The sequence below is a fragment of the Melozone crissalis genome, unplaced genomic scaffold, assembly GCF_028551555.1.
Source record: "Melozone crissalis strain CALT ecotype California unplaced genomic scaffold, PUWL_Pcris_2 ptg000005l_1, whole genome shotgun sequence".
Classification (NCBI taxonomy): domain Eukaryota; kingdom Metazoa; phylum Chordata; class Aves; order Passeriformes; family Passerellidae; genus Melozone; species Melozone crissalis.
The window spans coordinates 54,374,566-54,399,907 of NW_026535783.1; the positions used below are offsets into that span (position 1 = coordinate 54,374,566).

Consider the following 25,342-nt stretch of genomic DNA (forward strand, 5'->3'; position numbering starts at 1 on the left):
TGTTAAAATGATGAATGCAATGGACTTCCCACGGAAGACGAACACATTCAGTGGATGATGCACCCAGTCCTGCAGGAGCAGGCTGAAACTTTATTACTGTGCTATGTTACCAGTGTGTAAGTGAGCTACCCTCCACAGAGATAAGCATTTTATAGACTAATAGTTCTCCAGGGGTGGCTTTTTAGGAACACCTGGTAAGATGGACAGATCATGGATAGATGAACTACCTCACAGATCTGCAGAGTATTTACAAAACAAAACCAGAAAGTAAAAAGTATCTTGCAAAGTATTTGCAAAAAAAAATGACTTGAGGAGGGGAAGAAATGTGTGTTTGGTGGCTGGTTGCTTTGGTTATTTTTTTTCCTCAACAAAAAAAACAACCAACAAAACCAGCTGAACAAAAACCTTAAAAACCCCAAGATACCTTTTGTACGGGAACCATAATTAATATACAAATAACAATGTGCTGCATATAGCCTCACACAGGTGATAAGCTACTTAGTAAGTTAAGGCTGCCATCCATAACTATTAACTTCCAAAGGCATGTTTCTCAGCTAAGCATACACAATCCTTTACATATTTTATAACTGATACATCATAGAATTATGCTATTTCAGGATAAAAAAAACTCAAGAAACCAAACTAATACCAGCTAAAACATGATACACTTAAAGAATTCTAGTTCTTCTCAACAGAGAAATTTAGCTTTTCAAAGAAAACATAAATAATACACATATGTTTTCACCAATATCCACATTTAAAATTAAAGCAGCTCTATGAGTAAATCCAGATGGTCTAAAAATAATCCTTTAATAAATATGTACCAGCAGAAACATCCCTCTAAAATACTTACTTTATTAGTGAAATGGTACCAAAGATAACAAGTATACAAACAATCTCTTTGCTCTATGCTACTTACACATCATAAATAAGACAGCTGTTGTTGCAAGACACAATCTTTCACAGTCTTCCTGTAAGCATACATTTTTTTATTCTTTTATCAGAATTAGCTGTTTACCAGCCAACAGCATGTGGCTTAAACATCACAAAAATGGCTGTTCTATACTTTACATGGTAAAGCATTTTCTGTTGTCTTAAATGTACACAGTGGCAAGAACGTTAAATCTTATAGAAAATGAGTGATTAAGCAGCTTCACAATCAAACTGGATTTCATTACCTTAGGAGTTGGGCAAAGTTTTCATTCCTGCAATATGCTTCCCTTCCACTGCAAAAACTAACTGTGCGGAGGAAAAGTAAAACAAGTAGAAAGCAAATAGCCAATAGACTTAGTTTTTTATTTGAACTGAATGAAATAACACTTCCTATGAGGTAAGGCAATTAATAATTTGATTGCATTAAGTTGTAGTAAAAATAATCTATGCAATTTTAGCTATAATTACATCTTAAAAGCGTAACTTATCAGAAATCTCATATAACCAATTAAATTACTTCAAAGAACAAAAGCTATGTTTTGCCAAGACAAAACCACTTGTTTTGTGATTCTCTTCTAGCATGCTTTCTCCACAAAAAATGATAAAAGAATATCTACTATGTAAGCCCTGTGAAATTAGAACCTTCTTCCTCAAAGTATTTATCCCCTATTTCTTAGCATGACATTCCTTTTACATTGCCCAACAGGTATCAGTGAAAATAACAGAGAGGTAACAATTAAGGCCATCCAAATGTATATGTCTTAAGAGCTTTCTTTGATGCAGGTGATCAGAGCACACTTTGTATTCAGCTACTACTTTTTTACAGTGGTGATCCCCAAATTACATCTTTTCTCTTATTTATAAATCTCTTCTAAGAATAAAAAATAAAAGCAAAATGGAGCTTCACTATTTTAACAAGTGAATCAAACAACCATTCTGGCAAGTCACTTGCATTTTCGTCTACAGTATGGTGGTGGCAAAGTAGCAAGAGAGATCATATAAGATTTAACTAAAAATGTGTAACAGCACATATACATTTCTAGAAAATACCACATTTTAAGAAGGCACTAAAGCTTCTGCTTGTGCTCCCATATTTTTTCAACAAAAAGGAAAAATTTATTTTCTTAATGGCACCTGTACTATTTTCAGCTGAACAGACACACTGCAGTACATTGCAAAACAAAGCTATAAGTTCTGGTATAATCATAGAGATGTGCTCACTTCTCTACAGACAAAGAAAACAACAAAACAACCCCAAAATAACCCTGTAAGCTAACCTAATATCTATAACATGGCAATGTTCCTTCTAGGAACAGAAAAAGCACATGCATTGCTCAAATACTTTAAAGAAATATTAATTTCAGGGATATTAGTAAGAAATTATTTCAAATAATAAACCCTAAGAATCTCAAGCAGTGAGCAAATGAAAAACATACTAATCTGTGAGTATTTAACACAAGAACAGTAAAACCATGTTTATGCTTAAACCCCCTTTCCCTACAGTTGTCATTTAGAAGGAAAGGAAGTGCGTATATTTATGCACCATTTTCAAGTACATCAAACAGCACACATTGAAGTTTTTGTGGATTTTTTAACCTACAGGGCAAAACAATACAAAAGTCATCAACAAGCAGTATTTTAAACAACCTTCAATGCATATCTTCAGCTTTTTTTGGGAAGTACAGGTTTACATCTTTAAGCTTCTAGTTATTTGTAACAGCTTATAGCAAAACTTAACATAAATCATTTTACAAGTACAGCCATCATGGAAATGCATGGATTTTCAGAGATGAATAGTTCTGATGGCATCTGCCTTTTCATGGTATTAACTACTGGTCAGTGCCCTGTTGCTTTACAGCAAGAAGACAACAAAGCTATCACATGAACTGGAGGAGCTACTAGTACTATCAACACGTTCAGGTTGATTGCTTTGACATTTTCTTCCTCGTTCTGGGAAATAAAATGCTTTGGATTTCATTCCTTAGTAGAATTGGAAGTCCATTCTTTGCTTTAAACCTCTTCCATTTTAATTGAGAGGTTTTCTTCGTTTGGTTGACAATTTCCGTTCTGTTGTAGCTTGACTTCATCTGTCCTTTGTGTATCTCTGTTGTCTACTTCCTTGTCAGTTTCTGAATTCTGATCTTCGTTATTGTTATCTTTGTCCTACCAAAGATAAAATTATTTGACAACAAAATAATATTCTTAGCACTACAGGCTATGACTTCAAACCAACTCTCATTAATCTTATTGTTTAAATTTTGACATGTGTATCTTGTGTCTGCAAATTTTAAAATAGAGGTGTGAGCTTCTTTGCCCCACCATCTTTTTTTAAAATACACTTTCTTTTCATATGGCTGAAGTTCGGCACTTGTAACAACCCATCATCCAAGAAATTATGCCACAGAATGATCTGTCTTTATTAACTAAAATAAACTCATACATGAAGTTATAGAACAAGCAGCATCATGGAAAGTATGAGAAGCAGCTCCAGAAATTTCACTAACATTTTTTCAATAGAACGGGACTGCATTTTTTCTTTCTCATTTTTTGTCAGGTATCTGATGCATTTTTAGAGTTCTTGGGTAAGATACTTCCTCAAGCATTTGAACAGTCACCTAAACCAGCTGTGTTGTAATAGCTGAGTAATTCTGAGCACAACTAACTACTCTTTAAAGGTGTGCTGCTATTTAAATACTAAGAGTAAACAATCTGAAGATATTTCTATTTCTTTTCTTAATTGCAGTACTTCCTATTTTGTAGGGGAAATCCTACACCACTCTTTCACAACTCTTCAACTTTACTGCTATAGAATCCAATGCACAGACCAGGACCAATTCAATGAGATTGAATTGGTTATTTTAGAGATTATTTTAGAAGTAATCTTTTCAGTTTCACAGTCAAGCCACCCCTGAATACTACTTGTTACTCAATAGTCTGCCTGCTCCTCAAAGTAGGAAGCCAAGCAAGTCCTAACATAGGGCACACAACACAAAAGATAAACAAGGTGTTTCTGTAACCCAAGCAGATGAACTCCTACAGGTCAACTGAAGATCAGATATGTACACTTAAAGTGGCCTATTAACACCAACTAGCTAATACTGAACTCAAGCAGCACTAATTTGGTAAGCAACAGAAGAAATAGAAGAAATGAGTAAAATGAGAAAAAGTAGAGAGAGTATTTCAGTAACAGCTTCATTGCAGTACATCACAATACCACTTCATTCTGTTGATCACTTGGTCACACAAACTTACCTTCAAAGTAGTGGTGCTTTTGTCCGATTTCTCCTTTCCTTCTTTTTCTTTACTACTTTTTTTCTTAGAAGTAGAGCGTTCTCTTTCTCTTCTTTCATTGTTTGTATCTCTTTCTCTTTTTTTTTCTTTCTTGTTTCTGTTTCAGAAATTTTTTATTCAAATTAGGATTTGATCCAACTACAAGAAAAACCATTTGACTGCAAACTAAACACCCAGCACGGACTTTCAAAAAACCTCCCAAAATTTAACCAAAAATCTCTTTGCAAAGAATACGGCATTTTTTTTGGCTGAAGAGAGCTAAACATTTGATACACCACACACTGTATCTGCAAAGCAAAAAGCAATTTAATCTGTACCAGCTGAAAGAAATTTTATTGATTTGAAGAAATCTGCAATGCTGATTGATTTGAAATTATGCCACTGAAAGAACACAAGAGCTCAAATTGGTTAAAATTCTGACTTAGTTTTAAATTAAAACTGAATCATACTGACCAACTGAAATAATCTGAAATCATTAGCGCAGAAGCAGTAAAACAGTGAAATTGCTACCAATTCTTCCATCTTTACTAATCATTAACTTCTGCGTTTACATCAAACTGACCTTCTTGGAGAAGGAGTTCGTGAAGACTTTCTTTTTGCTGTTTTTGATGTTTTAGGAGATTTGGAGGGACTTCTGCTCTTCCTCTTACGCCTTTCTCTATGGGACCAAGAAATTCAGTATCATCAAAACCCAAAAATAATAAATTCAAAGGAGAAAAAAAGAGAAAGTTCTTACAAAGATCTAAACATATCTACTGAATTTGTCAGTCTATATTACCAACAAAATATTAACTGTACAAACAAAAAAAAATTTTTATATGCTTCAGTTTAGTGGTAAAGGCATGGCCAATGTAGGAAAAAAAGATTCACTCTATTCACCCCTTAAAAATTTTTTTTTTAAATTCTTATATGCTTGTTAACAATGAAAACACAGTGAAGTCAGTAATACTGTATCAGTTAAGAGTTTTTCAGCCAGGAAAGTAACTCAATTAAATGAGGAGCCATATTAAGACAAAACGTATAACTTGAGCAATATGAAATTCAGAAGGTAACATTACAATCTGAAGATCACTGCAACTTCAGTAAATGTATAAGCTAGAATTAGTTGGTTTGGAAGAAAACAGTGCAAAGTGAAGCCCAAGCTGTTGTCAAAGTCAGAATAAATAAAATCTATTGTTTCTCTAGTGGTCCTTGCTTAGCAAACAGAATGTCATCATTCTGTAACACAGGGAAGAGCTTGAAGTGTTTTACAAAGCAATTGTTATACATAGATAAATGGAGTTTCTCAAGTTGCCATTATGGAGTCTGATCTTGAATACAACAAACCATTAAATAACTGACCATTTATACTGAGGGACATGTTAAATTAAAGCAAAAACTGAATCAGTACAACTTCATTTAACATAAACACAGAAGCCACCTGTCAAAATAAGACTACTTTTTTCCTGTCAACTCTTTGTAAAGCAGGAAAAGCAGATTGGAAGAACAACTGAAGAAAAAAAGTTAAGTTTAAAACTTCTAGACACAGCACATTTATTTTTAAACAAAATAGCTTTTGCAATTTGTGAATATTTAAATCTTCAATATCTAGAAAAGGCAAGAAATCAACACTTATTAGATAAGTAACAAAAGGACATTTAAATTACAGTCAGTATCACAATATGGACTGATACTCTGACCTATCACAGTACCAATCCATACAGTGATACTCCATATAGCATCTACTGTGACTGTCCTGATTTCAGCCAGGATAACTTTCCCTCTAGTAACTGGAACAGTGCTGTGTTTTGAATTCAATATGAGAATTATGTTGATAATACACTGATGTTTTAGTTGCTACTTATCCTAAAATAAAGGACATTGTTTCCCATGCTCTGCCAGCAAGCAGGTATGCAAGACACTCTGAGGAAGCATGGCCAGGAGAGCTAACCCCACAGCCAAAGGTCAGTGAGGGGTGAGTGGTTGTGTAGTGCATCACTTGCTTCTCTTGGACTTTATCCCTCTCTGTCCTCTCCATTATAATTATTACTTAGTATAATTATTTTATTTTTTTGCAATTACTAACATGTTCTTTCCTAAACTCTCAAAACAAAACCTGGCAGAGCATGACAATGCTGAACAAGGAAGAGACTGGTGAGGAAGCAAAAGAAGTCAAAAAAGAACTGTCATGGTTTAACCCCAGATGACAACGAAATCCTGAGTGGCATTTGCTCATTCTCTGCCTTCTTTTGCCCCCTTTGCCCATCAACTTCCATAGCTCCACCCCACCAGGGGAGGAGAATAAGCAGGAGAAAAAGGAAAACTCCAGCACTGTACCAGCTGCTAGAAGAAATTTAACTCTCTTTCAATCAAAACCAATAGAGTGACCTCCTGAAGCTGCACAGGACAAGACTTCCGAAGTATTTTGTTCAGCAAGCTTTTAATTTATCTTTAATAAACTAAAAATATAAAATAGCCTCAAATTCATGTAGTAAATCTCAGTCACTAATCAGCTGTTCACTAGTTAACATGCATTTTGAACATCTCCACATTGATCATCACCTTTATTTAATTGAGGACACCAAAAATTGATTATTCTCTCAGTGCTGTTACTTCAGCTATACTGAATACATTCTCACTTAATTTTGCTTTCTAGCATACGTACCTGCAAATGAAGTACTTCAGCAATTGTGTTAGAAGTAGAAACTGCTTATTCAATTAGTTTTATTTGCAGTTTCTGCTCTTCTTATTTCAAGCTGAAGAATCATAACTGTCTCTCACTGCATCTGATTCCATCTCTATTACATTTGCACATAAAAAGATTTTTGTGCACCCATTTAATTAAATGCCTTACACAATACCAACAGCAAAATTTAAGAAAACTAAGTTCTGAATACTTTTATAGTGATCCTGTGTCTCTTAATTATAAATGGAAATAAAATTCTGCATGTCATCTGGTGCTACTGGCTCTGCTAGCCTGTAAGACAGCTCCTTTTCCAATTGATTTCACTTCCCCGGGTCTGTTTCTTTTTTCAGCCAGGAATCACAAATAACCATCTTATTTCCAGTACCTGTGGCCAAAGCAAGTCAGCAAAGCAAGGTCAGCTGCATGTGTAAGTCCTATTCCACCTTCACCTCTTCTCCAAAAAGTTGACTATTTGCCCAATATTTTATGTTTACACTTATATTTCACATTTTACATGATCAGCAGTCAACTGCTGTACTGAAATTCAGGCAACTGAAATACCTATCTGTTGAATGATCTTCACTGGAAAGGTCTGAAACCATTTCAACTATGCAATGTCCACCACCAAAGACCCCTCATGTAACCCAACCTACTCAGAATTGCTTGTCAGAGAGCAATGACATTACTGAGGTTGGAAGAAGCCTCTGAAGATCACTAAGTCCAAACAATCCCTTCCCCACCTTACAAGAGGGTCAATCAGAGTACATTATTCAGGGCCATATCCAGTCAGATTTTTGGTTGGAATAGACAATCCCTTAAGGTAACTGGTTCCAGTCTGCCAAGCAAAACCATAATTTCAACACTAGAAAAAAAACCCCTTTTTTTCCCATAGCTCAATATGTGCCTGTCACCTCTTAATTGTCACAGGCCTCTGCTGGCTGTCTTCATGCTCTTATCAGATATTCATATATATTAGTGAGATGCTCCTCAGCTTTCTCTTTTCCAGGCTAAATAATCCCAGATTCCTCAGTATTCCCCTGTATGAAGGAAGCTCCAAGTCCTTTATCAGCTTCACGGCCCTTCACCGGACTCACTCCAGTACATCAGAACGTCTTGTAATGGGAAGCCCAGAAAAAGATTCTAAATGTGTCCTTACCAGAGGAGAGAGGGAAAGAATTACCTCTCTTGACCTACTCACAACATTGCTGGTTTCCTTGACTGCAAGGACCTGGCAGCCAGCAAGTCCCCATGCCATATTGGTGCAAAGGCACTATTCCTGCCTGGGCATAGGACTTGTCCTTTCTCTTTGTTCAAGTCCATGAGATGACTATTAGTTCATTTCTCCCATCTGCTAAAGTTTCTCTAATGGCAGATCAGCCTCCCCCCACAGCTGGTTCTTTGTTGTTTGCAAAGCTACAGAGGATGCACTCTGTCCCACTGTCTAAGCTCCTGATAACAACATTCACAAGTATTGGCCTCTGCATTGATGCTCCAAGGATAGTTATATCTGAAAAAAAAAATTGTAAATCCATAATAAAAAGTGTCCAGCTTCAAAAGAACACTACCCTTGTTTAACAATATCTGTATTACATCAAAGAAAAGTTTTGTACTTTGACTGCACTAGAAGAAACGCATTAATTTTATTAAGAATTCCTTACTCAAGTACATGACATTGGAGCCTTCCCACAGCACTTTCTTAACTAGTAAGATTCCTAAGGGGGAGCAAAATTATTGCAAACTAGAACATGAGTTTTTGGTAACACCCATCTAACTACACCTACTATTTGGCAGTGGAGCCTGGTTTTCCACCAAGGCTCCTATATAAGATACATATTGTGAAACTCTTACATATTTTTATGCATTTATCCAATTCAAAACTCTGAGGCCTATGGATTGAAACAAATGGTTTCAAAGCTGACAGAAGTATCTCTATGTGGGTCTTCCACTCATTTAAATAGGAAGCTGCATATGCTTAATGAAGAAACAATATTTTGCCATAAACCTCATAACACAAACACAATGTTCAGAAACCATTACACCCTTTTTTTGCCTTCTATGAACCCTGAACTAAAGAATTTCGAGGACTAGAGGAGCTCTGCTTTTGTCTAGTGAAACTATTACAATAGGTAAAACTTGTCCAATTTGTTCAGCATTTCATTATCTCAAGGTTACAGATATAGTTTGCTGTTTAAATCTGGTACAATACTACTGAACTCCCTAATTTCTGATGTAATAGTGGGGACTTTATCCACCAATGCTTCTAAACTTAACTTAGCTGCTTTTAGAATATGCCTGAGCTTGCTTACAGAGATTGTTCATAATCTCACAGCCGCCTTCTGCTGTAACAAATTTATCCAGACTTCCCGCTAGTTAAGCTCCCCTCAGAGCCAAAACTAACAGCCACATCAACTTTGTTTTCCTGCTTATTGTCAGCAGGGCAAAGGAATGTTACTTTTAACTTACACCTGGCCATCAGATAAACAATGTATCTGTCTCTTCCAAGGCTAGCCAGCCAACCTACACGCTTGCTCCCTGCAGTTCAGCCATCCAGTCAAAGAGCGGCAGTATTAGAAAACAACTGTTTGCAAGATCTACAGACCAAAATGCTGCAGTAAGTAAGTAATGAAAGAACCATGAAACAGCGACTCAAACTTTCATCAGGGCAAAGATAATGTATGTGATGCTGGTCAGAACTTTTGGCTGTCTGTAACATACATATACGTACAAAAAAAAATCTCATTACTGTCCGCAAAGTTTATACAATATGGTTATGCAAAAGTCAAGCACCAGCAGCCCAACAAGAAACTCTGTTATATCAGGCATCATATAGAGCTTCTTATAACAGATGTTACTTGAAAGGAAAATCTACAAAACAGAAATAATACAAATTTATTTAGTAAGAGCTATAGTGACATCAATACATAAAAGTTAGGATGGTGTCTCACTGATCTGAAAAGTCAAAAAAAAAAAAAAAAAACAAGCATGAAAAATTCTAAACAAACCTGCTGGAGCTACGAGATCTTCTTGAAGAGCTATAGCTTCTCGGGGGTGTTCTGGATCTCTTATCTTTCTTCTTTTTATCATCTCTCTCTTTTTCTCGCTCCTTCTCCTTATCCCCATCTTTTTCTTTTTCTTTGTCTCTGTCCTTTTCTTTGTCCCCTCCTTTGTCCTTATCTCCCTCCTTGTCCTTAATCTTCTCTCTGTCCTTCTCTCCTTCTTTCTCAGTATCTTCTTTTTCTTTGTTATGATCTACCTCTTCCTTGTCTTTTTCCTTATCTTTATCTTTTTCCTTTTCCTTGTCCCTATCTTTATCCTTGTCCCTGTCCCTGTCTTTGTCTCGGGCTCTCTCTCTATCTTTGCTTCGCTCTTTATCTCTCTCCTTGTCCTTCTCCCTATTTCTCTCTTTATCTCGCTCTCTTTCCCTATCTTTGTCTCGATCCCTATCCTTCTCCTTGTCTCGATCTCTGTCTTTCTCTTTTTCTTTGGCCTTTTCTTTTTCTTTGATCTTTTCTTTGTCTCTTTTCTTGTCCCTGTGAAAAGCCAAACACAAACCCATTAATTCATCTTTGAACTTTCCAATTAAAATTACAACTAACTTTTAAATATACATCAAGATAAAGTGCACATCTCTGTTAAAAAATAGTAATTCTTCAATATTTTAATTTTTCACCCCTGTTCACAATAGGAGAAAGCTATATATAGCTAGTAAATAAACAGCTATATACAGCTAGGAAAAATTTGGAAACCAAACTGGAGGAGGGGAAGCCAAAACCAAACCAAACTACTATCTTCCAAGTGATGCTACTATCATCACTTTGGAGAGAATGTGTCTGTTCACCTCAGTTATGTAATTATACAAACATATATTTTCTGTATTTTGTCAGGAGTGAGACAAACTCTACAATCTGTAAATCCACTCTTTACTAAAAATGTATCCACATAAAATGGCCTTCAGATTAATCATTGCCAAATGAATAATGACAGCTAACTGACAGAAGTCTTCATATTCTACAGTTTTCTCTCACACAGATATCCTTTAACTGCTTGGCAATCCAACACCACTTAATACATAGAAATAAAAAGAAAACATGGACAAAATGTCACCAGATTACCTTACAAGGCAAATGTAAGATCCAAAATTAATCAAGACAATTCAACCATCTGTAATGTCACTAGGAATCTGAGAATTACTAAAAAACGCTAATACAGTAAAAACAGAAGAAAGGAAAATAGCTTCTTTGGGACAGGAAGCATGATAGATGTTCATTAAAAGGATAGTGAGGAAAATTCCATCTGATGTTCAAGTTATCAAGTCAAACAAAAACTAATTAGCTAACAACTTTGGTTGGTTAATAACAACATTTTAGTACAGGACTTTGAAAATGCAAGACTCCATCTTTTCCCTCTAGTACAGAGACACATAATGAAAGAACAGTTGTTCAGAGAGAGAAACAGGAGAAAGAGGTAGAGGAAAAATTGATTAGCATGCCTTATTGTGTCAAGAAGAACCAGACTGACAGAAGTTACCTGATATTGGTATCTATTCTATATTTTTACAGATTCTAAAAGAGACTCCTTCACACATGAAAGATCCAAAGCACTCAAACTTTCCTCCAACTGAGTGATGTTTTGCTGTATCTCCTCCTCAACTGCAAATTAACAGCACATTGTTGTATACTCTACAGACTGACAACTTTGATTCCCATCAGGTTCTGTCAAGTACTTCATTAGAAGTCTCAGAGATGGAATGTAACATCATAAAGATGAAACAGCACAGAGTCCCCATAATACCAGCATTACAGCCTCCCAAGAAATGTCTTCTAGTTAATTTATAAGAGATTTCACTGAACTTCACCCTTCCAGTAAGCAGACTCAAGAAGCTCCAGAAAGCAGAAACAGAGAATAAAAAGGATCCATAATAAAACTCAGTCAGCTATGCAATCTAGTTTTGTTTCCACACAGGTCCACACATTTGCAGCTCTCTTGCCCACAAAACTTAGCTCCTACAACAAGAGGCAGCTGCACAACCTAAGTACAAATCTCCCTTTAAATAAATCAGAGGAATTACAGAAATGAAACCAAGAACACACCAAGACTTCTATTCATGAAGCTATTTACACAGGCACTTTTGATTTGAACTTAATTCACTACTTCATCCCTAAAAAAATTACACTATGATCTTGTTTAAATGTCACAGTCTAATAATTAGATGATGAGACATAAAAACTAATAAACTAGATAAATACACACATACACACATCCTGAAACATATATATGTCATACAATCGACATACGCATTTGTTCCTGCTGTTAATACGAGAAAAGTCAAAGATGAAAATAAAAGGTTATGCACAAGAACTTTATACACGTTCTCACAATACAGGATCAAGGTCAGACTGAATTCAACCTTCTCAACAGATACATATCAAACAAGCACTATCAAGTTTTTAGTAGGTTCACAAGCTACATAGGGTATTCCTTAATTATTGGTTGTAGTCTGACAAAATTTTCTTTTCAGTCAGCTTTGTTGTCAGTACAAATGTAGATGAGACTATCAAAGTTCAGGTGCCTCAGCGTGATCATTTAACCCCTGGAGGCACCCTACAGGCTACAAGAAAGATAGTTAACTATCATAGTCAAGACCACTATACTCAGTATTAAAATTTACTTTCTGTCTTTTTGTCCCACAGATGAGACTCCACCCTTTATGGTAACCTAAAAGGTTTGTTAATTTTTTTTTTTTTCCAAAAGCTGTATTTTGAGCTGACAATACCATGTTGTGGAACAGAACTCACCGAGAACGAGAGCAGCTTCTTGATTTCCTTCTTTCTGTAGATCTAGACCGTTTTTTCAGAGGACTTCGGGATCTGCGTCTGTCCTTGTGTCTTGAGAGAGATCTATTGCCAGATCTACTTCTAAATGAAGAATATCAGAAGAAAAATAATTTAATACGGAAACTTCAAACAAATTAAGTCAACCAACAACACGACAGTATACATTTGTTGTGTCACCACAAATTCTTATCTGGCACCTTCAAGAATGACACCGTAATAACATACTGTCAGCAAATGTTTTTGGAAACATGGATACTTTATGCTTCACCATATGTAACATGCTGCGCTTTGAAGCCATTTAAGTTATACCAGTGTTTCGTAATAATCTGCATGAATCCAGAAAATAGAAGTTACTACAATTTACAACAGTTGTCTTTACAAAATGACACTGCATAAAATCTGATTGGCAATTTGCAGCAGATTGTAATAATAAATTACATTTAATTTCCTTTCCAGGCCCAGGCACTTACTGAAGTCTGAGTCATCAAAGAAAGAGGACTTTGGTTGCAACAATCTCTTCTTGCTCTGTTATCCATCCTTGTAATTTAAATTCATAAAGTCAAGTTACCCTTCCACATAAAAGGATCTGTTAGCATGGATTTCAGTTGTAATTAAAGTGTAGATACTCTGATTTTTTAAAAAAGTCTTATGCAGATTTGATGAACAGCACTTGAAATTGTTTTTCCAAAATACTCCCTAATTTCTGGAAGACCCTTTTCCCCAGGGAAACAAAAACAAAAAGCTGAATTTGCATGTTAAGTTTCAGAAAACCACATCATTGGATACTTCGCTTCACAAGGCACCACGAAGTTTAACTTACCATAGAGAGAAGGATCACATATATTACTGAATAAAACCTGAAGAACTGTGAAGTACAAGAAGTAACAACCGCACCTACCTTCCACAGCTCAAGACACAGAGCTGAATGATGCCTCACGATTTTAGCTGTTATATTTTTCATACATTTGTAATCCTGCAATTCCTTAGTTAAATAACTCCATATAGAGTGTTAGCTACTGTTCTCCCATTTTGATCAGATAAAGCAACTCCTCTCCAGGCCTGGGAGTCAAGGACACCTTACTTTCTCAGGCCCCGAGAAATGTAAACAAGAGTGAGTTAGGGGAAAAGCAAACTTGGGGTAAATGACTTCATTACTTGAAGCTGTAATTGAAAGATTAATCCCCAATATGCAAATAAACCAAACTTATAAAAGTGTGAAAACCAATGACCTGCTTTGGGTCCACTTTGGGTGTAGCCCCTGGGGAGGGCTTTGTCTGCCCTAAGTGTATGTCGAAGTCTTTCAATAAATCTAACTGCTTTTTATTCCTTTAAGTTTGTCTGGCCTCTGTTTTTAGGTAGTTCCAAATGGCATCAGTAAAATATACCAAGAAGAGAGAAAGCCATTTTTTAGCTACAGCTTTGTTCTCCTTATCAGCAGAGAAATACAAATCAACTGTAAGTGCAATTTATTGGACTGCAAATTATGTGAATCAAAGCATAACCTTCAATAAATTTTATGTCACAGAGATGAAAATGATGTTATATAAAACAGTAAAACAGGGAAGCAGTAAGGATAGATTATTTTTATGGATGAAGCTGCTTCAACAAGTCAGACTGGCTTTTTTTCAGCATGTTCTCAAAAGTGGCAGTGGCAATATTACAAAATTTAACATAACATAGTAAAATATAATAATTATCATTTGTTTAAGGAACAGGTTTTCCACATTTAAAGAAAGAAAAGCTTATCTTCTAGAATTTCACTTGGTTTGTGCCAATACAAGATAATACTGAAATGACTGCACTGTTGAACAAAAACCAGTTTGTTTTTCAGTTATGCCTTCAGTTATGGACATAGCAGAGAAGCAAGCAATAAGGAAGTGACCAAAGGGTCCTTCCTGCATTAAAAAGGCACCTGACATTTTGAAGTCACTAGAGAACACTTGCTGTGGTTCCCTGCTGTTGCAAAACTGAAGACTGCACTTGTATCACATTTATTTGATAGTATAATTGATGATAACTCCCTCTCACCAGATTTTCTGAATTTAAAAGTATCCTAGCCGTCTTGTTTGAACACATGAATGAAAGGATGCCTCAGAGCTGCTGCTGCAATATGGACAACATCCACCGTTTAAAAGTGTAAGCAATCAAATAACAATCCAAATTTTGGGGGTTTTTTTCGTCCTCAATACAGCCAAATATCTTTAAATTTATTTACCTAGGTTCTCAGAATATACTCGTGACATTGAAAGAACCTGGACCATTTTGGGAAGCTTTTATAATTCTCACAGAACAAGCCTATTTCAATCACAGAAAAAAATCCTAATCTTCAAGAATTATCTGATAATTTTCTGTTTCAGAACTGAATAAATTTAGCAAAGCAAACAAAACCTGAAAAATGAGAAACTGCCCCTGAAGCCTTTTCCATATGCTTTTTAAAAACATTTACAGGACAAAATTAACTCAATACTTAGAAGTTGAGAATAGTACCAAAACCAGTCAAAAAACCAGCCAACCCCATCTGCTCAGGTGTTACCAGTAAGTTATATGCTTCATACACAAAATGCAGGTTTCTCTCCAAAATACAGGTCACAAAATGTTATTTGAACACACAGTCTAATGCACAAAAACAAAAAATGTACCAAAATCCACAGAACTCATTTTACATGACACAGGACGTACCTTCTAGAATGTTTAAACTGAAACTAATCCTATAAACATTCAGGGTTTAGAGGAAAACAGTATCTATTCAGTGAAAATTTCTGGTTATGCTGATCTTCTGGGTGCAAGTTAATTATCTTTACAGCAACACTTGTCTATAACTAAAAAATATCAGTAACCAGCACCTTGCAAAAAATCCCAATATGATCTTGCAAAAAATCCCAATATGTCTGAAACAAAAAGCATACCTACCTGTGTTTTGAGTGTGATCTTTTCCTTCTAGATCGGGATTTTGAGCTAGACCTGGATTCTGAACGAGAATGGGAACGAGATCGACCGCCTTTTCTTTCACTGCTCTTTCCAGACTCTGAGAGGAAAAAACCACTTTGCAGTGTAAGCTCAGAACATTTAAAGATCCCAGTTAACAATCTGGCACAAGTGGAATGTACCACATATATTGCAAGGGGCCTACTCTCTGCACATCTTCCTTCTTTGCAAATATCCTTCAGAAACATCCAAGAAAGTCATTGCATATACTCGTTGAGTGCAGCCATCCTGCAGCAGTACACATAAACCAGATAATTATAAACAGCTAGCTCTACTATGAGTGGGATTTATGTTGCTGCCACAATGCACAAGATCATAACACGTCCTCCTTTTGCTCTATTTATTTAATATAATTACCTTCTTATTTTTTTAATAACTTGAGAAGAATAGAGTAAATTTAGAGGGCATAATTTTGAAAACAAGCATAGAATATAAGTATTACTGTCTGTAATTTTAGATATTTCAAACACTGTACAAATACTGATGTTTTATTCCACATTGTTTCATAGGAGGAAAGGAAGAACAGAACAGGCTGAAAAGTCTGACTGAAGGCCAGAAAGTCAATAGAAACCTTAACAGTGAGCTCACCACAGTTAAGAGCCTAATTGCTATTCTGTTGCTTTACAGCGATAAAGTGCTGGAGTTTTTATTTTTAAACAAAAAAAACCAATAGAAAATAATTCCCCCCAAACAACCCTCAAGACTCCACACTATCTGACCAATACAAGACAATATCTGGGTTTGTTAATAAGAATGGCAAAAAAAAGTTGCTGATGAAAAGAAGCAGAAAGTTTACAAAGTTGCGATTTTTTTTTATGCTGTAGTTTTGCAATCAGTTTAAGCCAACGTAAATCACCACTGCAATGTCTGACCTCTCAACACAACACCACATTCCTCCCTGAGTTGGCATGTCAGTGTTAACAGGGAAACAATCTCCATGAAAAGAAATCCTTTACAATATGTTAATATTTATCCCAGATTTATTCTCTGATCTCATGTGCTTTAAGGATGCATACAGCCTTTAGGAATCATGAAAAAGAAACCAAATTCACTTGCTGCTTATAGATGAGGAAAGCATAACATTACAGCTTTCAGAACCAAGCTAGCTCACGCTCATCATAAAACTATGGCACTAGTGAGTGCTAAAAGACAACAAAAAATAGAAAGCATATTCTTTTAAATGTTTTCAAGTGCTCTTAACTTAAAAAGTGCCATCATTAAGTACGGATTTAGTATTAAATTTGCAATGTTTGAAAACATTCAGTGAACATACATGCGAAAACAAGATACGATGACATAAAAAGCTTCCTGCCACTGCTTAGACGCATGAACAGAATTTTGATTATTTTGGTTTTTTCCCCAACATGTACTGACTGAATAGCTCTTGATACTCTTGTGTCTGAAAATGCTCTTGAAACGTGTACCAAGGTAAACACAGAACGCGCCTGTTCAAGTAATTATTAATTAACACAATATACCTACCTGGCTCAATAGCAGCAGATATAAAAGACTGAGCTTCCCTTACTCTCTTCATCACTTCTTCTAGCTCCTTGGCAGCAGCTTGTGGTGTCATTTCAGGAGGCTTCACTATTGCATTATTGGAGTGATTGATCCTAAATTAAAGAAAAATAACAACCTTTCATTCTTAAATGTCTGAACAGGGCAAATGAAAAACAAGTAAGGAAACAACTTTGTATAAAATTAAAAACTTAAAAGTTTAGCAAAACACCCATCTGTTCCAAGTATCCAAATCATCTTTTATTACTATGAAATCTTACCACTTTTAAAGAAAGGCAGCACAGCATTCTTATGTTACAATATTTTTAGAAGTCCAGGAAGTTACTTCTCTATTTCAGATCAAATCTTCACATTAATACCTACTAACTACGTACACATCATACTGATAACTTAATTAGTACTATGGACTTTAAAGATCTTTTTCACTATTATAGCTTACACTACCTCAAGATTAATATAAATGTGTTTTACTCAATGCTATACATATTCTATTGAGAGAAATTTATGCCAAACCGTGAAACTGGAACTGATAAAAATGTTTTGGTTTGTTAACAACAGGTTCATATACTGAAAAAAAATTAGTCGCAGCATTTTGCTACACATAATTCATAAATGTGTGTATAATGATAAAAAGAAATGTCTCATTCAACAGTAATATGGATAATTAATTTCTTACTTCAGTGGCCGATCCCCAAACATAACTCCATTAAAGGCAAGAGCTCGAGGTACAGAATTTTGGTCTGCAAATTCCACGAAAGCAAATCGTGTTGGTTGTGTCTCATCACCTGCCATTCGCACAAATTTGACTTCTCCAACTTGCTTAAAGAATTCAAGCAGCTGATCTGCTGTCGTAGTCTGGGAAAGAGTTGAAGAGCTCAGCTGAAGTAAACTATACAATGAAAATTACGTAATATATTGGGTAGTCTAAGAGCCACAGGATTTTGGAATGATATCTCAGCATCATTACAAAGCATCATTGGGAATGTTACATTTTAAGTCAAAAAGAAGTGTATACTTTCTTCCATTAATCTAAAGAATATTCTACACTCTTAAATAGTACAAGCCCTTAGTCCTTCATCTAGGTGAAAAAAAAGAAAAGAAATTTACATGGGATTTTCCACTTTTTAGGTAACTAATCTGAAGTAACTGGTAAGAAATTTCCTTATACTCGTTTCAAAGGTACTAATTGTGACTTTTGATCAACTAAAGCAAATAAATCCAAACAATATTGAAGGATTTAGATTTTACTTTCTTCTAGCTACCAGTCTGTTTTATTTCATCACAATCAACAGTACTTTTACACTCAGTAGCTGTTTCAGAAGCCAAAACCTACGAAATGTAATACTTACATTGCTATCAGTCAAAAGCAAATGTTTTTCAATTAATCTGACCATCGTTCAAAAAACCAAGCTTCTGATTGAAAGACATTTATGCTAATTGTGCAGCTTCCAGCAGGACACATCATTCCATCTTACTGTACTTAAGCAACTACACAGTGCTGTGGAGGACTGCTACCATCATCTCATGACTTCTGAGGACTGTACATCTAACACAAGCAAACTGTACATTTAATCAGCCCACAATTAGAAGTAGGTTTCTTTAAATGATCTACAGTGGATTCTCTGGTATTCTGACAACACCCAGTCTAATCTGACTGGCACATGAACCTTCAAAATTCAAAACATCATGAATAAAAAAAATTAGGGGGTTTTGTTTTAGTATGTAAGATTAGAATTCATAGATAACATTTTCATACCTTCTGTTAGTATTTCCACAACATAGAAACAATAAAAAGCTACCTGAGAATTCAAGTTTCCAACATAGACTGTTCTCCTGATTTCATCAATTTTGGATGGATCCACATTTCCCATAATTGGTGGTTGTGGTATTTCTCCCAGTGCCGTAATGTTAGGATCCAATGCTGCTGCTGGTATAGCCCCTAAAGTACCAAGTGAAACACCCAGCTGGAAAATACAAGCACAGAATACAGTTCACAGCCAAGCACTGGTGAAAGATATTCCATTTCTTAATACTTGATTAATACTTCTACAAAAACAGATATAACGAGTACAAGCAATACTTTAAAGGTCACAGCGCAACAGTTTTTTTTAAAGAAAAACCTACCCAAAATGAAGCTTCCGTAGTTAAGATATTCTGTGGGTTATCAGTTAACATCTTACAAAAGAGATCTGGACAGGGATTTATATTAATCACAGAACATACAGGCTCTAATGCTTAGAGTCAAAAAAATTGAGTAAGACTCTTTCAGACACTGCTAGTATACTTAGTTTTTGGAAACAATTATTTGGACTAGATAAGGAATGGCTGAGATCTTGCTCAGCAAGGAAAGAAGGGAACTTCCAGTGCTCAGGATCAAAGGACACATAACCGTATTCTGGACAAATGAATCACCCAAGACAAAATTAATTACAGTTGAAATGCAAAGAATGTTTTAAGCTCTTCCACTCATACTTAGAGAATGTGAAAAGTATACAGCTCTCATGTTTGTAACTGGAAGTGGAAAACTCTCCTGTGAAATGTTATAAAAAGTCACTTAAAAATCACTACAAAATCGGTCCATTGAGTTCCTGGCTTGAATTTTCTCTACCCAGAAAGCAACTGCCTTTTCAAGAAATTAATTTCTAAGAAGTGTGGGGAATTCTTAATAAGCCATCAGTACCTTCTTTTATGTAACAAAGGAAAATACTACTCTATTTTAACCTTAAATTTTCCTTCAATAAACCAGAGCAACTTGCTGATGCCAAGAAAGGCTTACAGAGGCAAAAGGAAATGGAAGAAAAATAGCATAACCAACCTCCTCTACTTTTCATAGCGAAACCATTGTTAAGACAGTCTCACAGTCAAAAATCTTGCCACAGAGATATCAAGGAAAAGTCTCTACTGCAGCCTTTAATATTCTGAAGAACTGGTGTCAATGTGACTTAGGTTTTAATAAATTTTTTGTCAGTGGTAACCACCACTGGACCAAATTAATGACCCTACAGGGTAGGACAGCAATTAAAAATGAACAAAAATCAAAACCAGTATTTACCCACTATTTTGGAAAACAGTTATCTGAAAGAAAAACCCTGGGAAGGTAGTACATGGATATCTTCTGATCAATCCTCAGAAGAGTCAACACAGCTAAACCCTCACTGCAACATCCACTGACTCGACAGTCCTCATTCCCTGTCCACAGAAAAGGCTACCGAGAACAAAGGAAACTGGAAAATATACAGACACCGAACTTCACTTACTGTAGTCAAGGGAGTTGGCGTAGGTATAGGAAGCAACCCTGCACCGGGCATCAGACTTGTCATAGTAGGAGCAGGCGCCAATAGAGACAGGGCTTTGGCTTCATCTGGGATTTTACCTGAAGAAGCAAATGAAAGCATTACACAGAGTTGGAACACTAGCCAGATGTTACTCTTTCTATGATTTTACAATTACCCTTGCATTTAAAAATGTAATAAATAACAATGAATCTATCTACCAGATCCTTACAAAGAAACAAATAACTTAAGTTTTTCCTTTTACCCTGCTCTACTAGGAAAAACAAAAGTGAGCAAAACTTCAAAGACTAGCAATCTCATTAATGGATTATTATTTTAAAAACTGAATAATGTATATAATTATTTAACACTTTGAGCTATGGGTCACCTGTACTGGAAACTTAACGTTCATGAACCAAACGATATCAAGCATGGACGCTTTCCCAGGGCGGTGTTTTCGCGGTGATCGAAAGTTGTTTTACACATGACAACCGTTCGTGTTGGCTGCATCACTAATAGCACACAGAACATCAGATACAGAAAAGAAGAACATTTTTTAAAGTTTAATCCCCAGAAATGGCAAATAACCAAATCAGCAAAAGAAAGAAAACAAAAAAAAAAAAAAAGAAAAAAAAAAGAAAAAAAAAGAAAAAAAAAGAAAAAAGAAAAAACCAAAGTATGTGCTGACTGAAATTTGTGCTTTTCTTTATTCCTTTGGTGTTACCTGCTTAGAATGTAAAAATAAATAAAACATAAAATAATAAACTACTGAACTACTGTGACCGCACAGAATACACACTACAAGTGAAGTTGAAGGTGGAGGAAGGAAGAGTAGAAAAAACTTAAGATTTGTACTGTCATATTCTAGTCACCTCAGTTTATCTGAAACTCATAAGTTAACTCTAAATTTACTGAGAATGAAGAAAACCATAATTTCAGCTTGACCAGACTAAGCTAGCTCTCTTTTCCCAACCTAAGTACTTCCTGCTATTTTGACCTGATTATAGTCCTCCTGTAATACCAAAAGTAAGTAATAACGAATCTGAATTAAATGTTGGTTTCATTGAATGTTAGCCATGATTAGACTACTAAATGAACCCCTAAAATATCTCCAAAACAAAAAACATTAAATGTTAAACAATTGTGATTACAATTAAATGTACATTTTAAATTTGAAACGCAAAGGGACTAAAACTGGCACAAACATTAAACACAAAGCTAAAAAACTTGTGAAGGAAGTTCTAACTACACTGGTATTTACAATCTGTTCAAAATTACTGGCATAACTGTACATATGCTAACCAACTGAGTCCTTTGGTACTTCCCCATGGATCTTAATATAAGTAAATGCTCTTATTTTAACATTGTTTTAATAGTCAAGTAATGCAGAAAAAATGTGCCAGTGGTTTCCTGCCTTGATTAAAACTGCATGTTTTAACAAACATGTCAGATGGATGTTTCCTTTACAAAACATCTAAATCCAAAATTTGAAGATTAATATTCTTATTGAAAAGGAAAATTCAAGGTAGGTTTCGAAACACCATGCAGGTTTAGCAATATGAGTTCCAACTGACACCACAAAAAACATACTAATTTAAAAAATTAAAAGAAACAAGTGCTGCAAACCTGCTCTATAGATCTGTGGGAAAGTTTGGGTTACAGCTGGATATGACTGAATGACAAAACAAATCTAAAGGAAACTTAATTTATATGTAGCATGGGTGGAACAGAACAGATAAAATAACAGTACCCCTTTTTTTCATGCTTCCTATTTACATTTATTTTATTTATGTTAAATTTTGAGACACTTTGCAACCCAACATGTAAGAAACCACTTAATTTTGCTAACTAAGAGAGAAAAACAGGAAAATTATTAGCACTTAGCAGTTAACTGTGCAATAATGACTTCCAGGACTTTTTAAAAAAACATGCATGAATCTAAGCCACCACATCACAATGTTCAGCACTCTCAATAGATCTCATTTTGAAGTCAGGCATGCAATGAGAGGTGTACCTGATTTGCCTGATTGCTCAAAAGTATCAGGTACTCTGTGTACCCTGCCTAATATGTAGGCCTACTAACAGGCTTTTGAATATAGAGTTCCAGCAGATGTGCATGCAAATTAGGCACAGAATTATGTACCAGTTCTGAAAATCAAAGTATTCGTTTTTTCAAATGAGTAATGAACCAGAACATCCTTAACAGTTCACATCTTGCAATTAAACAGCTACCCATGCATGTTTCATGTTCCATGTTTCTATGGATCAAGAGACATGGCACAATTAAATCCAAAGGTAGAAATGGTTCTGATAGTGGTATGTCTGCATGCTAACGGAGATCCTTGGTCAGTACTGTACATAAGTATATGCCTAATTTAAGTATGCACTTACATACAGCCAATTCAATATACACTTAACCAAGTAAACTTATAAAACGCTTAAGCATTTAGCCCTTTTAAACAGGAGCTCAGTTAGGCACATATAACTAAGACTGACAATGACTCAAGTTCAAAAAGCGACTTCAGTAGAAGCATAAACTTTAAGTATATGGATCATAGCACTGAAATAATTGAAATAATTAACTTGCTGAAACATTGTTCCAGAAATCCACTGAACATTTCAGTTAAGTTCACCACTCTAGCAGCTCCCAGAATGAACAGCATGCATATGTAAATTGTAAAGTTTGCAGCATTATTTCCAGAATACTTTGGTCTTTCAACAATGTGAAGTTCTATTTTAAATACAAAAATCAAATTGGTCAGTTCCACATCACAAAGAAAGATTCATTTGTCTTGTTTTCAAGAATGAGAAAGGGTCTATTTCTACAGACAGAACCCTGAAAATTTGCCTGTATATTCAATGACTGTCTCTTCAGAAAAACTTTTCCAGTTTTTAAGTCTGTGCCAAGTTTTGAAAGAATTCTAGAGAACACTATTGTGGAGGAACAAAAATATATCTCCAGTATCTTGAGTATCTACCTCCATATTCTTTAAATAGTTTTGAAAAACAAATTAACATGCAAGTCCAAATAACTTCATGAGTTAAAAGCTTTAAATTTTGCAGTTTTACCTCTGTGGTTGTATTTGTAAAGGAAATACAAGCCCACTGAGTACATCAAAACATGTGGGTTATGACACAACAGTTTAGGACAATTTAGTTTAAAAATAATACTTTCATTTTTAGAATATAGTATTTAAAATCTGAGTAAGAGTGAGGTGGAGATATTTATTTTCTAATGAGGGAGCAGTCAAAATAATTATGCCATATCTATACCACATCCTTAGACAGATTTCTTAGAAGCTCTTCTGCTTAGTAAACTGCAGGTTCTATGACCATTTATTGATTCTCCCCTTCGCAAAAGAATCTGGAAGCAAATGTACGCTGTCCCAGCATGGCTTAAAGGCATGGTTGTGATTGCTACTTTTGTGTACCATTAGTCTAAAGAGCCCTAGACAACCTAGTCCATACTAGAACCCATTTTGTTGGAGGCTAAACAGAATCATCTGTATCCAACAAGTACTAGTGACAGTATTTTTATTCCTCAAGCACTCCAAAGAAATTAATTTCCAATTCTTTGTAGTGAACCTACAGTTAACTCTCACATCCAAAAGCGCTCCTGCAATGAGTTTGCTTGTTTTAAAAACAGTGAAGAGTTCATAGTCTACTTTAAACATTAAAAAGGTCATTATTTTCCTTCTATTTTACATCAATGGAACATGTATGATTAGAAATAAAATAATTTCTATTAGATCCAACTCATGAATCTTAGTGGGTTTAGCAGAAGGGAACAAAGAGATTAGAGCTACTGGCAATTACAACTGTCACAGCCAAATCAAACAAAGATCACAAATCAAAGCTCTTCCCAGCTGCAGTGCAGAGTCAGGTGAAAGGAGTGAAACCAAGAGATCCCAGTGCAGCTGGCTGGGAAGAGCAGTGTCTGAGGACTAGACACACCACTTTGTCCACCAAGACTTCTGTTTCACAAGAAGAACATCCTTTAGGGATCAGTCACTCCAGTATGAACTGCCAGGGCTTCTGGGACTCTGGGATGACTGCAAAAACCCTTTTTTTTTCTGACTTTAATGTTTTTTTAAAAACATCTTCCTGAAATAATCACCACTAGAGCATGTCAAAAGTGCAACACACACACACACACAAAGATAACTGATTCAATCTTCCCACAAGTAACAGTGTTAAAAGACAAGGTGTCTCACATTACACACTCCAACCAAAACTTCAGGCTGCATTTGTACTTATGAGTGGTAAATAGTTTTTTCTGAGAGCTACAGAAAGAAAAATTATGAAATCTTACTACCAACTGACCTCACTGGAGAAAGGTTTCATCAGAAGTAAGCGAATATTTCATGACAGTCAATATTCATAAAAGTTCAATTTCAGAAATAATTATTTTAAATTCATCATGTTAGACATAAATAGTAAACCTTCTTTTAAACAGCTGGTGCAACATAAAATGGAACATTCTGCTGAGAGAAAGTAGCAGAAAAATATTATAACTTTACTTTCTAAAGTCGCTTTCTCCAGAAGTAAGAATTTTAACTGTTCTTTTCCAAGATAAACTCATAAAGCACAACATATGGAAGACTGCATCTCAAAACACTATTCCTGTCTTCTGACACAATGTACTCATCTACACAATTTAGATACTTAAATTCCAAATCAAATTTATCCTTAATTCAGAGCACTAAAAACGAATCATATTCTAAATTCTCCGTATACCATCCACCATTCATAAGCAGCTTCAAGTCAACTTCAAAATCAAACACTGTGAACCCTTTACAAACATCATTTTACAGAACTGAAGTACCAGTTCACAAGTACAAGGG

At 35.3% G+C, this 25,342-nt stretch overlaps 1 protein-coding gene across 3 annotated transcripts in view; it reads right to left on the bottom strand.

The window, feature by feature from the left end:
- Window positions 1-790: 790 nt before the first annotated feature.
- The window catches only part of SREK1 (splicing regulatory glutamic acid and lysine rich protein 1), a 32,907-nt gene continuing 8,355 nt past the window's right edge, over window positions 791-25,342 (bottom strand). Inside the window, exons 2-12 of one of the 3 annotated variants that reach the window (XM_054289188.1) lie at window positions 20,887-21,010; window positions 20,484-20,599; window positions 19,026-19,190; window positions 17,903-18,081; window positions 17,191-17,321; window positions 15,634-15,748; window positions 12,685-12,804; window positions 9,892-10,419; window positions 4,787-4,882; window positions 4,186-4,321; window positions 791-3,096 (exon numbers count right to left, since the gene is read on the bottom strand). In XM_054289188.1, the coding sequence (XP_054145163.1) occupies window positions 2,944-3,096; window positions 4,186-4,321; window positions 4,787-4,882; window positions 9,892-10,419; window positions 12,685-12,804; window positions 15,634-15,748; window positions 17,191-17,321; window positions 17,903-18,081; window positions 19,026-19,190; window positions 20,484-20,546 (1,686 nt within the window). In that variant the 5' untranslated portion in view covers window positions 20,547-20,599; window positions 20,887-21,010 and the 3' untranslated portion in view covers window positions 791-2,943. Of the gene's footprint in view, window positions 3,097-4,185; window positions 4,322-4,786; window positions 4,883-9,891; window positions 10,420-12,684; window positions 12,805-15,633; window positions 15,749-17,190; window positions 17,322-17,902; window positions 18,082-19,025; window positions 19,191-20,483; window positions 20,600-20,886; window positions 21,548-25,342 lie in introns of those variants that run through there. The other 2 variants (XM_054289179.1, XM_054289171.1) reach the window with 2 other exon arrangements.